Source organism: Fomitopsis serialis (assembly GCF_022376445.1).
Source record: "Fomitopsis serialis strain Sig1Antser10 chromosome Unknown B0H18scaffold_56, whole genome shotgun sequence".
Lineage (NCBI taxonomy): Eukaryota > Fungi > Basidiomycota > Agaricomycetes > Polyporales > Fomitopsidaceae > Fomitopsis > Fomitopsis serialis.
This window is the reverse complement of record NW_025955016.1, coordinates 180,255-193,032: the sequence shown is the minus strand read 5'-3', so window position 1 is coordinate 193,032 and position 12,778 is coordinate 180,255. Positions and strand designations below refer to the sequence as shown.

The window sequence follows — 12,778 nt, the reverse complement described above, 5'->3', positions numbered from 1 at the left end:
TGGGAGGTGGACACCGGAGGACATTGACTCTACCTGACGCGCGCCTGTCGGAAGGTGGAACGATCGACGGTTCCCATTCGGTACCAGTACGTCCGTGACGCGTGTCGCACAGCAATCCACCTGCAAGGTGGCATGAACTTCGTGAGTACGAATGTCTTGACCCGCTCTCGGCGACAACGAGAAGAAACTCGAATGGGCACCTTGTACAATTGTGCGCATCTAGGAGCCTTCCGGTCCTTAACTTACCAATTTAATAATGCACCGCTGTGCTGGGGAAGGAACGGCGGTGTCGTCTGTGGATCTACGTCGCCGTACTGAGAACGCAGTCGGTGAGGCCGGTAGCTCGCATTGGAACGGCTATTCATCCTGTACGATTATCGTGGCAAGAACTCACAAACTCGAGCGCTGTACATGTAGGCAGTTGTGGTGAGGCGCTCTGAATCAGCGATCGCCTCCTCGTTAGCCATTGTTCGCACGTAGTTAGGTGGTTTTTTGGACGGCCTAGCTTCTCAAGACAATCTCTCCCTCATCTCATCTCAGACGACATCTCCATTCTGCATCCACCCCCAGACACAGGCATGCATGGGTAGTCTGAGGAAAGACGGCGATAAGCTTATTGGGCCTAAGTAGCAATCGAACCTATACGGGAAATGGGTAAGCTAACGTCAGTTTGCCAGTGTTGGCTGTCTTTTCGAATCATGCAAACTAGGAGAAACTGGTGAATACAATGTTGCTCGACACACTGTACTTGCACCAATGACGCCGTGTCTGTCAGATCCGTTCCGCGGTACAAGCCTTCTTGACGATGAGGAACCAAAGTTCATGCTTTCTAGTACCACTTCACCGATAGTGCGCACCAAGTGCGCACATCTCGAACTGCTATAGCTTAGTCATATGACTGGAAAATCGAATTACCACCCTCAGTACCTTCTGTACACGCCTCTAAAATGACCACTACATCACCCCGACCTCGGCGTCCGGGAGATATTGGGTTCCTTTCCCATTCCACGAGCGACCCTCGCTGGTAGAAGATGGTCAGTGATTTGAGGTACCTTCACGCGCACGAATAACTGCATCTAACGCGGTATTGGGGCAAGCTTGATCGTTTCTTGTATACCCGGATCCACCAGAGACGTATCCTCCACCCAGGGGCACGTTAGTGAGGCCTTGAAGCTCCTACGGAGACGTGACACGTGTTATCAGTAGCTGGCGAGAACCACAAAGTGAAAATCGTACAATTGAGGCCGCGCTCTTTCGTTCCCGTACGACACCGTTACCTGTCTGTGGTTTGTAGACAGTCAGCCTTGATAGGTTTGGCACACCGCTGGTGACATGGCTAAGTACTGTTTAGCGAACGTCGTGATACAGATAAGATCAAGATGAGAAGCCTACAGAGTCAACAGGGCGACAGCCGCACCCAAGTCGAGGTAAGCTGCACGTAGCAGAGTCCTGAGAAAGGAGGTCTTGTCTTTGCCCCGAAGCCACCAGTGGAACTTCCAGTATGTGCGTGCGACCATGCCTCCTTCCCCCGGATGTGAGGCTCGTCCGAACACCTTGTCATATTGCTCGAAAGTCTTCATGAAAGTCTTGACGGCTTCCTTGTAAGCTCCGACCTTGTTGGAGATCAACGAGGCTAGCGTCGTGTGTGACCGCTGCGCAACGGGCAGCACAATTCGCTCGATGACGCCGAGGACAAAGTGAAAGTGGTCCACCTCGCTAGCTATTGTCCGATAGTCCTCGACTACGCCGCTGGGAGCCGTACACAGGTTTGACGTCGTCGTCGCCAGGTCGGTGAGGACATGCTCAATACCAGCAGAATCCGCCATGACGATGAGTTTGGAACCCGCTGAGTGATAAACGGGCGGGGTGGAACAGGATGAAGCCGCGGAGCTCGCAGGGTAGTACCTTTTTATGTAGCGAAGCGTATGCGATACACCTACGCAGTCTCCCGGTCAGGTAACTAAGCGGTGAAAAGGACAAAACTTACATGAACGGTCTTAGTACGTTTGGCCATCTCGCCTGTTACGAACGAGAGCTGTACGGGCAGTGGGAGGTGGATATGAGTCCGGGAGGCGGCTATGAGTCTTTCGACCCAAAATAGGCGTGTGCAGTGTGTTCGGCACCCTAATCCCCGCAGCTCAGCGGCATGATGCTGTGACGGTCGATGCAGCAATTTTCTTCACGTGTTCACCGCACTCGCGTTCTGAGAATGAACATAAGTGAATTTATCAGAGCGCTCTGTTAAGATTCGAGTGAACATCGCCTGTGGAAGTTATTGGGCACAGGCCACACGCCATGCCACAAGCTTCTCTCGCCCGCCTACACTCCGAGTCAACTCCACCCGTATGCGTCAAACCCAGTTATCCAGTTTGAATGGGTAAACTGAAAGCATTTGTCTACTTGCTTCCTGGATTTCACCAACCATCCGAGATTATAATTTGGCTGGGTGGACTGATACTCCACCATCCAGCGCTTGGGGTTGGTGCAAGGTTCGTCGCGGTGAATAGAGTTCGAACATGAAGCATTCGCACGGACTCGATGCGCTGCGTTCCACCATGCTCCGGCGTGGCATCCTTCCTTTCTACGAGTGGCCACTGACGTAGAAGGCGGGCCGCTCGGCAGCAGGAACAAAAGCGAGGCCATTGTCTCTCGACTTCTGGACGCGCAGCCACAACGACACCATGCAGGCGGTGCACGAACAGCGGACGAACGGTGGCCCAGCCAGTGCATCCATCTACTTCGTCGCCAGTCCTGAGCGCTAGTGCGTGGACAGCTTATTGGCACAGTCACAGGGACACATGTTGACGAATTGGGGTCTAGAGCAAGCACAAAACATTTGAGTCAATGGGAATTGAGGATGTTGACGGACCTGCTGGTACGCGAGCGACATCACCCATGGCGAGGATCATGGCATATATGCAGCTTGGAGGCCTACTCCTATCGACTAAAGCAGACAGCAGCGAGCCCCCATCAGAGAACTCTAAGATTGAAGCAGCATGCATACATGGACAGCACAGTAGTGACGATGACGGTCAAGGCGACGGACTGGGAGGCTCGTTCGACAACGGCTCGATCGGCCGGCCGTCCTTGTCTAATGGCCAGAAGTTGTTCTTGAAGAAGCCCTCCGGGTCGTACTTGCGCTTCAGGCCAGCCAGACGCGCCCAGTTCTTGCCGAAGCACGCCATCGTCCGCGCGGGGGGCTCGTGGCGACCGATGAACTGTAACCTTACTTCAGACTCATTACGAAACGGAGGACAACCGACAAACGTACAGACGGGAACGGGCCGCCCAGCGCGACCTTCCCGATCGTCCCGTCGATCCACTACCGACACAGACCGTCAGCACGCCCTCGACTCGGAGGCAGATCCACGCGAGATGAACAGCCACGCACCTCCTCAGCCGACTCGACGCACCGCGCGTCGTCAATACCCATCTCCCACTGGTGCAGCGCCGCGACCGTCCACACCGCCTCCCGCTGCTCCCGCGGAATCGGCGTGTCCTCAAAGTCCGCTATGGCGCCCCCGGAAAGCTCGAAGATCCACGCTGCAATCGACGGTCAGTCTTGAAATAGAGGTTGGGTCAGAGCCCGATGGGACACTCACTGCACCCGATGGGCGTGTTGGCGAACTGGATGACGGTCTGGTTGATGATTTCGTCCGGGAGGGAGTGGATGAGCGCCGAGCGGATGAACCACTGGCGCCCCGCTAGCGTCGCCCCCGGCCACAGTCAGCAAGCCACCCCCCACGCGAAGCCGGGCTGCGCACCTTTCCCCCGCAGGATCTGCGCGACGCTGTCCTGCTGCGCCAGATAGCTCTTCTCGTTCACCTCGTTCAGCAGGCAGCGCTCGCCGTCCCAGCTCGAGATCGCGTTCAGGAACTCCAGCCCCTGCTCCTTCGGCCCGACGTAGCACATCTGCACGACGACGAGCGAGTCCTTGTCCGCGGGCCCCGCCGTGAGCAGCACGTTCGCGTAGAGCTCGCGCGGCGCGCCCTTGATGCAGTCGCGCACGTGCTTGATGAGCGAGGCCGCGGTCGCGCGGTGGAAGCGGCTGTGGACGGCGGGTGAGCCCGCACTCGGGCGTGCGGACGGACGTGAGCGAGGGACGTACTAGATGAGGTTCCCAGCGAAGACGACGGGCACTGGGAACGCCCTGACCTTGTACCGGGTCGCGATCCCGAAGGCGGGGCCTGCGCCCCGAATTGCCCACCACAGATCTAAGAGATGGTGTACATATGTCAGGGCCGCGTTTTGCGAAAGACTTCGGCTCACCTGGATCGCTGTCCTCGCTGACGACCACGATCCGGCCATCCGCCAGCACCATCTCGATCTCGACGACGTTGTCCACGCTCAGCCCGTACATCCGGCTGATGAACCCAAACCCCGCAAGCAACAGGATCGACGAGCCCACAGGGTGCGCCGACCTACATCCATCCTCGTCAGCACATCGCCACCCCGCCGGAACAGAGAGAGAGAGACGCACGAAGGCATATGGTACGGCACGCTCCGCTCCTGCCGCTCGCCCGTCACGCCGCTGAGCCCCTCCAGCGGGTGCTCCGCCGTGTACATGTCCACCTCCTTCTGCTTCATCCCCGCGCCGAGCGTCACGTACGCGTGCGGGTGCACGGGCCGCGCGGGCGCGACGACGCCGAACCCGCCGTCCGGCGGCAGCGCGAGCATCCCCATCGGCGCCATGCCCAGCCCCGCGGGGAACGCGAACGCCGGCGGGAAGGAGATGCGTGGGCCGACCCCTGCGCTCGACGCGCCCTGCCGGCCCAGTGCGCTTGCCGCGGAGAACGAGGACCAGGACCCCATGCCCATACCCATGCTGGAGAACCCTGGGGTGAGCGTCGTGAAGCTGGATGGACCCGGGGCGGCGCCGAACGGGTTGGTGCTCGTCATCGCTGGCGCATGAGGTGCGGTCGCTGTCGGGTCATCCGCGGACAGGTAGCCGAAGGGATCCTGGGCGCGCGGGGGAGGCGCTTCGTGCGAGGGTTTCTCGTCCGTGTCTGGCGTCGTGATGTGCGTGCTGGCTTCAGAAGGACCAGAGGTTGACCCCGAGCCGCCGGAGCCAGAGCGAGACATGGATATAGGACCCGGAGCCTCGCTGGAAGAGTTACTAGTCTGCCCCTGTCCCGTAGGCGTGCTTGCAGTGCGCACGGGCGACGCATACCTCCGGCGGTTGGCAGGGGGCTTCCGGGGCTCCTCCCCCTCCTCTTCGGGGAGCGGCGGCCCGCGGAAGAACGCGGCGACGCTGTCGGACGCGGTGTCGTACGAGCGCAGGAGGTTGCGCTTCTCCTGCGTCGCTTGGAGTTTGGGGAGGGGCCGATCCTCCGCCTCTGCACTGTCTTCTCGCCTCCGCTTCGTCCCGGCAGCAACGGATGGCTCTTCAGCTTCGTGTGCGGGGGCCGTCGACGTCTCGGGTGGGGCTGCGGAGGCCACGTCTTCCTTCTTGTCTGGGACGCGCGCACGGCCCTTGCCTTTGCTTCCTAGGGGGAGCATGTCGACTAGCTTAGTCCAGTCCTTGCCGTCGTCCGCGTCCGGGACAGGCGGCTCGATGTCGCACTCCCTCATCATGCCCAGGTCGACGATGACATCGCCGGCGATGGACCAGCCCGCCGTCGCGTAGCCACCGGCTTTGACCGACGGAGAGAGCCCGTGCTTGCGGCAGAAGAGGACGATCGCACTCACGTCCTGCGCGTCGAGCGGCGAGACGAGGGCCTTGGACAGACAGGTGATCTTCCCGTTGAAGGTTTTGGCGCGCTCGCCGAACCTACATAGACACGGCTGTAAGGAGATTCGCGGGCGATACAGTTGGGAGAGACGTACTCCATCGTGCTCCGAGCGTACACGGGGCCTCTGACAGCAGCACGCAGCTCGTCGCATAGAGCCGGTGGAAGATCCGCGCCAGGGATGGAGTGCGACGGGAGTGCTTGTTGCACAGACATGTTGAGTGGCCCGGAGGCTAAACTGGGCGTACAACGTTGTGATGGTGGCACGGGGATCCCGGGGATGCGAACAACTGTCGACGGATGCAGCAGTGAGTTAGCCTGAAGGCCGCGATCGTGCGCGAGACGTCAGAGAGAAGAGGCGACGTGGGGAGACGTCCGCATTAGCAAGGTTATATACGATCGAGGGCGTATGCGCTACGCGTCTGAGCATGTTTGACTCGCCCTGATTGCCCTTGAAGACGTACGCGACTTGGCCGGAAGCGAAGGCACCAAGGACACCAACAACCGCGCCATCGTGGAGCGGGGAGGAGAAAGGCAATGGACGGGACGTAAAGCGGGGAAAGTTTCGCCACAGCAGCACAGCTAACGTTACGCGCATATTCAGGAGGACATCTCACCGACATGGCCGAGATAGAACCCGGTCGGATTTAGCACGAATACCGTGCCTCCAGTTCAAACTTACCTACTCAGGAGACGGGTGACAGCATTTGTGCGGGAGAAGGCGGTCGCCCAGGCCCAAACAGCGCGAAAAGATCGCACTCGCTGTCAACAAAAGACATATTGGATCCATTAGGCGTGAATTCCGCGCTTAACTGCAGACAATGTGAATCAACGATTGGCTGGACGATCGCACCGGAGACAGTGACAGAACACGCGCACCTGTACATCGGGAACCGGAAGTTTTCAAAGTTCAGTCACTGTACTCGTCCTTCCAAGCATACATAAGTCAAGCAACCCTGCAAGCGTTGGGCTCGGAGACGACATGGTAAGCACAGGAGTGTGCAGCTTCGATCCAGCTAGCGTGGCTCGCTGCTAAGGCGTCAAATAGAGAATAACCGGAGTATATAGTTGGAGGTGAGTGGTCGATGATCGATGAGGATGATGTATGGTCCATGGCGAGACCCTGCGTCACCACCTCTAAAAGAATAAACCTCTACCGGATCTCTACCCTGGTACCGTGAAACTGGACAGACAAGTCGTCCTCGCCCAGAAGATTGCAGATGCAGGGGCTGACTGAATAGTGGAACGCATATATGCCATTTTTTGCGCTCACACGGATAACAGAGACAATGTGTGTCGGGCCAACCTCCCACAACTAGCAAGCGACTCACCAGAGCAGCGCTCTGCGCGATTCGAGACTAAGCAGCGTCACGTTCGTTGTCTTTGCATCGTCCGTGTACATAGTTCTGCATCCCAGTCGCCGTGACAGATTACGCGACTTCTTAGGTGAAGTCAATGAGTGTTACGCGTTAAGAGTGGACTACCTAGAGGCGCATATATAAAGAGTTAATGAACAATGCAGAGTCAAAATATTAACTGAAAACGGCACCTTGTCCGAGTGGGTTCGTCGTGCATGCAAGTCAAGATGGAAGTGGTGGTCAACATGCAGCTCGGGCTGTTGCGGGAATACTTACGCGGTCGGGACCGCATCGACCTCCGGCTCTGAGTCCGTCCCGACGGCCCGGCGGACCGTTGCGTCATACCGCGATCGCCTGTGGTGCCAGATCGTGCCAGATTAGTGCCAGATGGCGGGGGGCGGGGCTTGCGCCCTCGAACCTGGAAACCGAGAAGGAACCTGGGGAAGAAATATCCCGCCAGAAATGTGGTATATAAACCCCAGCGACCAGCATGCGATCGCGCAATCCGCACCCCACCCTCTGCTCTCCTCCCCCACCATCCCGCATCTCCAGCCATGTCCCACGGCAAAGTCCTGTCTCTGTCCAGCGGACAGACGATCCCCCAGATCGGCCTCGGCACATGGCTCTCGAAGCCCAACGAAGTTGAGAACGCGGTACGTCGCCGGTGTTTCATGCCATCGGCCCGCATCTGACGAGGGACGGCGCCCGCAGGTCGAGCTCGCCGTGCGCGCGGGCTACCGCCACCTCGATCTCGCGATGATCTACGCGAACCAAGACGAGGTCGGGCGTGCGCTCAAGAAGGTCGTCCCCTCCGTCGTCAAGCGCGAGGAGCTCTTCATCACCTCCAAGCTCTGGAACACCTCGCACAAGAAGGAGCTTGTCGAGAAGGAGCTCGACGAGACGCTCAGCCAGCTCGGCACCGACTACCTCGACCTCTACCGTGAGTGCGCTCGTCCTGTGTTACATCCTGTGACTGACCTGGATGTTCCGCGGCAGTGATCCACTGGCCCGTTGCGTTCAAGGGGAGCTCGGTCCCTGGCAAGGACTTCTTCCCGTCAACGAAGGAGGGCTGGGTTGAGCTCGACACGGAGACGTCGCTCGTTGAGACGTGGCAGGCACTCATCGATCTCATCAAGACCGGCAAGGTCAAGGCCATCGGTGTCTCCAACTTCACCATCGAACAAATCCAGACCATCGCCGACGCGACCGGCGTCTGGCCGGTACGTCTCCCGGCGCTCCGCGACTGCTGATCCGAAGCTGATAAGATGGCCATGCATAGACCGTGAACCAGATCGAGGCGCACCCGCTGCTGCAGCAGGACGAGCTCGACGCGTTCGCCAAGGCGCACAACATCCACATCACCGCATACAGCCCGCTCGGGAACAACCTGGTCGGCAAGCCCAAGCTCACCGACTACCCCGAGGTGGTCGAGATCGCGAAGAAGCTCGACGCGACGCCTGCGCAGGTCCTTGTTGCGTACGGCGTGTACCGCGGGTACTCCGTCATCCCCAAGTCCGTGCAGAAAGGTACGTGTCCCCGTGCCGACAGTGACATTCAGCGAGGCTGACCGAGATGTGCAGAGCGCATCGACTCGAACCTCAAGCAGGTGTCGCTCTCGGAGGAGGACTACCAGAAGCTGGTCGCGCTCGGCAAGCGCGACCCGACGCGGTTCAACGTACCGTACAACTACTCGCCCCGCTGGGACATCAACATCTTCAACGAGCCCAGCGAGCAGCCCGCGACGACCACGCCTAAGCTGAAGTAAGCAAACGCGTCCGTGTTCGCGGGGAGGGGCTGTAGGTTATCGAATCACTAGAGAAGCTCGCGTCAATGTAGATGTAAATCGTGGCAAATCAAAAAGTCATACCCCAACAGTATCCCAACTTGATGGAATGCTATGTTCACTATGTTACATGTAGTTCAGTCTACGCTCGTCGCAGGCTCGGCAGAGCGGATCGACATGGTCAGGATCGTGACGGTCCGAGATGTTGACCCGCGCTCACCCGCACCCTGCACCCGACAGTATCAGTCCGGATCGAAATATCAACCTTCCGACGATCGATCCAGCACGTATTGAGTAGTACCGGACTAGTACGTGGGGAACCGAAGGCTCAGGCCCAATGGAAAACGCATCTGCTGGGAGATGCGCTGAGCTGCTCGGAGCTGCGCGCGTCGTCGAAAACTGCCCGAATCTGCTCCGAGCTGCTGACGGCTTACAGCAAAGTCACCAAATGACAGCTTCTTAGCGAGTTAACTCATCGTCGTTAGAGCTTAGAGCTTAATGTCTTTTGCCTCTGAGCTGGGGCTGTAGCCTATCAATATTGCTGTCGAGTCTGCCGTGGACGTCCCCTTGCGTTAAGTACTTACGGCGACACTGCGCGATGCGCATTATAAGCTAACATTCCCGCCCGCTCTGGTATGACGTAATCTCTTCGCAGCAACGACCGTCGTCGTCGTCGTCTTCCTGCCCCTCTCTCTCATGCTCTTACCACCATCACCTAGTGCTCAATTGCCCGCCGCTTGTCTACTGCTCGCCCGCCGTGCGCTTGCCTGCTCACTTCTTCATTTGTCTGCACACTTGTCTGCCTGCTCGCCCTCCGGTATGCCTGTCTCATTCGCCTACGCGTCTTTTCGCTTGCCCATGCATATTTTTCACTTTCCACGCGCGTTCTTGCCTGTCCGCACGTCTCATTCACACATTACATGGCTGGCCATCCACTCGCCCGTTCGTTCCCTAACTGGCTGACTCGCCCACCCGCTTATCCACCTGTCGGTACTATGACTCGCGGGACCCGTGCACATCGCCGTAAGGATCGCTGGCGCGCCGAGCGACGCGATCTCACGCCCGCCCGCCCACTCTCGTCTTCTGCCTGATCTTGCCTGGCCACGCTCACAGTGTTGTTCACCACTCGCCCGGCGCCGCGCTCAATCACGCCGTCGTGCCACACAGGCATAGCAAACTAGGCGCGTCAAGCGTGGGGCACGCAAGAATGCCGGCAGTGACCGCGAACGCATCATAAGTGCGTCTCAAGACACACTTGGATGGACGGGAAAGGCTCAGGGACGCGTCAAAAGCGTCCGCGTTTGGGAACACAATGGATGGGCAAGCATGGTGCGTACACCAATTTCCGAGTGTGCAGCAGACAAACTGTCTGCTCGCCTGGTTCCTCATTGAAGTCATTCGCCTCGTTGCCCGCCCGCCCGCTCGTCCGCCCTCTCTCCTGCTTTCCCGCTCGCTCTCCAGCTTGCCAACTCTCTCGCTCACTTGCTGACTCGCCCACCCGTCGACTTGCACGCTTACTCGCCTGCCCGTTCTCTCAAGTGTACCCGTCTCTTGCCCATTCTCTTACCTGGTGCCTCCCGCTCGTGCGCCCGCCCGCTCTCTCCCCCGTTCTCTCTCGCTCGCGTGCCCACTCTCTCCCGCGGTCTCTCTTGCCTGCGCACCCGGTCCCCTGCCTAGCCCATCACACCCGTTCTGCCTCGCGCACCTGTACTCCCTTGTGCACACATTTGTTCCTCGTTGATTGTGTCTGCTCCGCAGTGGTCACTCCCTTGGTCTTGCTTGTTTGCTGCCCACTGCTGCTCGCCTGCGTGCTTGTTGTCCGCTCGCCCTGCCTGCCCATTCACTTGCTCGCCTCAGTCGCTCACGCATCTTCTCACTGATCACGGCATTGCAAGGAGAACAAGGTGCGTAGGCAGTGAGCCGGCAGTTAAGCCTGAGGAACATACACACAAGTTGCGCAAGGCTCTCGATGTCCCCGACTTCAAGACAATAATGCGTATGTTTCAGATTGTGTATGGTAGGACTCGGCACTCGTAACACTCACATTCTGCCAATACCTACAGGAGTCGTCAAGTCCACGAAGGTGACGAAATGAAGCGCAGCAGCCAAGAAATGTCGGCGAGCGGCGGGCGCGTGTGAGTGAGACGAAGGCGTGAAACGGGTGCAAGTGCGGTATGCAGGGTGCGGGCGGGCGTGGTACGTAGGAAGCGGGTGGGCGTAGTGTGCAGGTGGTGTGTGGGGTGGTTGGGCGGGAGCGCGTGGGCGCGGTATGCGGGCGTCGGGCGTGGCATGCGGGTGGTACGCAGGGTGTGGGCGCGCGGGCGCGGTATCCAGGGCGCGGGCGGCGCAGGACGCGGGCAATGTATACACGATAATTGTATTATTTTTCTGGCAGCTAGTGCAATACAGGAGCATCTAGCAATATGCCCGGATCTGCTCCCAGCTGCATACACGTAATTTTCACCCTCAGAGCAGCTCCGAGCATCTTGAAAAATGCAAAAAGTCCGGATTTCATGCTCCAGGCTGCTCGGAGCTGCTCGCAGATGTCCTTTTGACAGCGGCCCCACCGAGCAGCTCCGAGCATCTCAGAGCATCTCCCAGCAGATGCGTTTTTCACTGGGGCTCAGGTAAGCGGTCCCGGACGTTGTATGCCATCGCTCACCATTGAAATATTGACAGCCAGGTATGCGAGCTTCTCGGTTCTGGATAGGTTGGTAAGAACATGCTAGAACGTGCGCCACCAAGGCCGACACGCGCAAGCACGGATACGCATACTACCAACCCGCGAACGGATATGGATATGCGGGTACCGATGCGCTGCCGTCCCCATCCCGTCCCCGTCCTCGCAGGCTCCTAACAGCACCATCAGAAAATGCATATAAGGCCACCCAGTCTCAACGGGACCCTCAGTATCATCATCACCTGCACACGCACAAACCAGCATGTCCGCATCCGCATCTGCTGTTATTCGCTCCGCCCTAGCTGGTCTAGGGTTCTCCTCTCCTGCCCTCGACGTCATGTGCTCGCTGGCCGAGTACAAGCAGCACACCAGCGGCGAGGCACACAAGGTGTCGCGCCGGTGTGGCTCGAGGGCGGGGAGGGTAGTGCGCTCCCCTCGCCGTCGGCGGAAGAGATAGTTTATCCTCGTGAAAAGTAAGTAGCATCCTCGTCCTACTGAGGGCCACTCCTGACGAAGTCCTTCTTCGACAGAGCTCGCGCCCCGAAAGCCTCTCATCTTTGCATGGAGGTCGGCGACGAGAACGAGGACGGCTACGAAGCCGGATGCGAGAGCGACCCCGATGCTCTCGCACGCACGCGACACCTCCGGAGCAAGCGCAGACACAGTTCCAGTCGCGCTCGCACGGAGACTGTCGCGTCCTCCGGCATGAAGGCGTACGTTGGTCTCGGCCTGGGACTCCCCTCGGGGGTCCTTCCTCAGCCGCACAGGAGACCAGCGTACGGCTTCGACGAGGTCGACGATATCCCCAAAAGCTCCGCCATCGTTGTGGAGAGGGGTATCTGTCGTCCTCGGGCTGGGCGGACGTGGGACAGCTGGCCGCCTGTCGCGCCGTCCCCGTCACTGCTGCCCAGTCCCACCCTGGCGTTTGGTCCGTCGCGGACCTGCCTGTCTCCGGGTAGCCCTGCGTGGCCTCGGGTGTCGATAGCGCCGTCGCCGTCGATGCTGCCGAGCCCACGGTTTGCGTTCATGGGTACTCCGAGGCGGCCGGCGTGGCCTCCGGTAGCACCGTCGCCGTCGATGCTACCGACGCCTGTATTCTGATGCTGTATCAGTGGCTTGCCTGGAGCAATACCACTTGTACTGAGTAGTATCAGAATTGGATATTGATCAACGGAAAGACACTCATGTTGTGTGATGTTGCGAGACCAATGCAGCCTAAAGTTCAGCT

General features: G+C 59.0%; 4 protein-coding genes across 4 annotated transcripts; 2 read left to right on the top strand and 2 right to left on the bottom strand.

The window, feature by feature from the left end:
* Positions 1-922: 922 nt before the first annotated feature.
* Positions 923-2,104, bottom strand: B0H18DRAFT_527551 (uncharacterized protein). Its single transcript, XM_048038472.1, has 5 exons — positions 1,988-2,104; positions 1,393-1,936; positions 1,237-1,336; positions 1,077-1,176; positions 923-1,024 (listed from the first exon to the last, which is right to left on the bottom strand). Exons 2-5 carry the CDS (start codon positions 1,824-1,826, stop codon positions 960-962), a joined length of 699 nt encoding a protein of 232 aa, XP_047891159.1. The 5' UTR covers positions 1,827-1,936; positions 1,988-2,104; the 3' UTR covers positions 923-959.
* A 1,123-nt stretch (positions 2,105-3,227) lies between these two features.
* On the bottom strand, positions 3,228-6,031 carry B0H18DRAFT_527594 (uncharacterized protein). Its single transcript, XM_048038473.1, has 7 exons — positions 5,827-6,031; positions 4,481-5,770; positions 4,270-4,421; positions 4,109-4,214; positions 3,765-4,048; positions 3,603-3,704; positions 3,228-3,543 (listed from the first exon to the last, which is right to left on the bottom strand). The coding sequence occupies exons 1-7, from the start codon at positions 5,943-5,945 to the stop codon at positions 3,323-3,325; spliced, it is 2,274 nt and encodes a 757-aa protein (XP_047891158.1). The 5' UTR covers positions 5,946-6,031; the 3' UTR covers positions 3,228-3,322.
* Positions 6,032-7,592: 1,561 nt separating this feature from the next.
* B0H18DRAFT_910627 (Aldo/keto reductase) lies at positions 7,593-8,974 on the top strand. Its single transcript, XM_048041548.1, has 5 exons — positions 7,593-7,740; positions 7,799-8,027; positions 8,084-8,307; positions 8,367-8,613; positions 8,668-8,974. The coding sequence occupies exons 1-5, from the start codon at positions 7,642-7,644 to the stop codon at positions 8,850-8,852; spliced, it is 984 nt and encodes a 327-aa protein (XP_047891157.1). The 5' UTR covers positions 7,593-7,641; the 3' UTR covers positions 8,853-8,974.
* Positions 8,975-11,985: 3,011 nt separating this feature from the next.
* On the top strand, positions 11,986-12,730 carry B0H18DRAFT_1019167 (uncharacterized protein). Its single transcript, XM_048029431.1, has 2 exons — positions 11,986-12,023; positions 12,081-12,730. Exon 2 carries the CDS (start codon positions 12,112-12,114, stop codon positions 12,649-12,651), a length of 540 nt encoding a protein of 179 aa, XP_047891156.1. The 5' UTR covers positions 11,986-12,023; positions 12,081-12,111; the 3' UTR covers positions 12,652-12,730.
* The last annotated feature ends 48 nt before the right edge of the window (positions 12,731-12,778 follow it).

Excerpts from the sequence above, each read along its gene's own strand:
- B0H18DRAFT_1019167 (XM_048029431.1), top strand. The coding sequence starts at position 12,112 with ATGGAGGTCGGCGACGAGAACGAGGACGGCTACGAAGCCGGATGCGAG.
- B0H18DRAFT_910627 (XM_048041548.1), top strand. The coding sequence starts at position 7,642 with ATGTCCCACGGCAAAGTCCTGTCTCTGTCCAGCGGACAGACGATCCCC. Across the intron at positions 7,741-7,798 it reads CCAACGAAGTTGAGAACGCG|GTCGAGCTCGCCGTGCGCGC; the intron begins GTACGTCGCCGG and ends CGGCGCCCGCAG. Across the intron at positions 8,614-8,667 it reads CCCCAAGTCCGTGCAGAAAG|AGCGCATCGACTCGAACCTC; the intron begins GTACGTGTCCCC and ends CGAGATGTGCAG.
- B0H18DRAFT_527594 (XM_048038473.1), bottom strand. The coding sequence starts at position 5,945 with ATGTCTGTGCAACAAGCACTCCCGTCGCACTCCATCCCTGGCGCGGAT. Across the intron at positions 5,771-5,826 it reads TACGCTCGGAGCACGATGGA|GTTCGGCGAGCGCGCCAAAA; the intron begins GTACGTCTCTCC and ends GTGTCTATGTAG. Across the intron at positions 4,215-4,269 it reads CAGCGAGGACAGCGATCCAG|ATCTGTGGTGGGCAATTCGG; the intron begins GTGAGCCGAAGT and ends ACCATCTCTTAG.
- B0H18DRAFT_527551 (XM_048038472.1), bottom strand. The coding sequence starts at position 1,826 with ATGGCGGATTCTGCTGGTATTGAGCATGTCCTCACCGACCTGGCGACG. Across the intron at positions 1,337-1,392 it reads GCTGTCGCCCTGTTGACTCT|CCATGTCACCAGCGGTGTGC; the intron begins GTAGGCTTCTCA and ends AACAGTACTTAG. Across the intron at positions 1,025-1,076 it reads TTGCCCCAATACCGCGTTAG|CAGCGAGGGTCGCTCGTGGA; the intron begins ATGCAGTTATTC and ends ACCATCTTCTAC.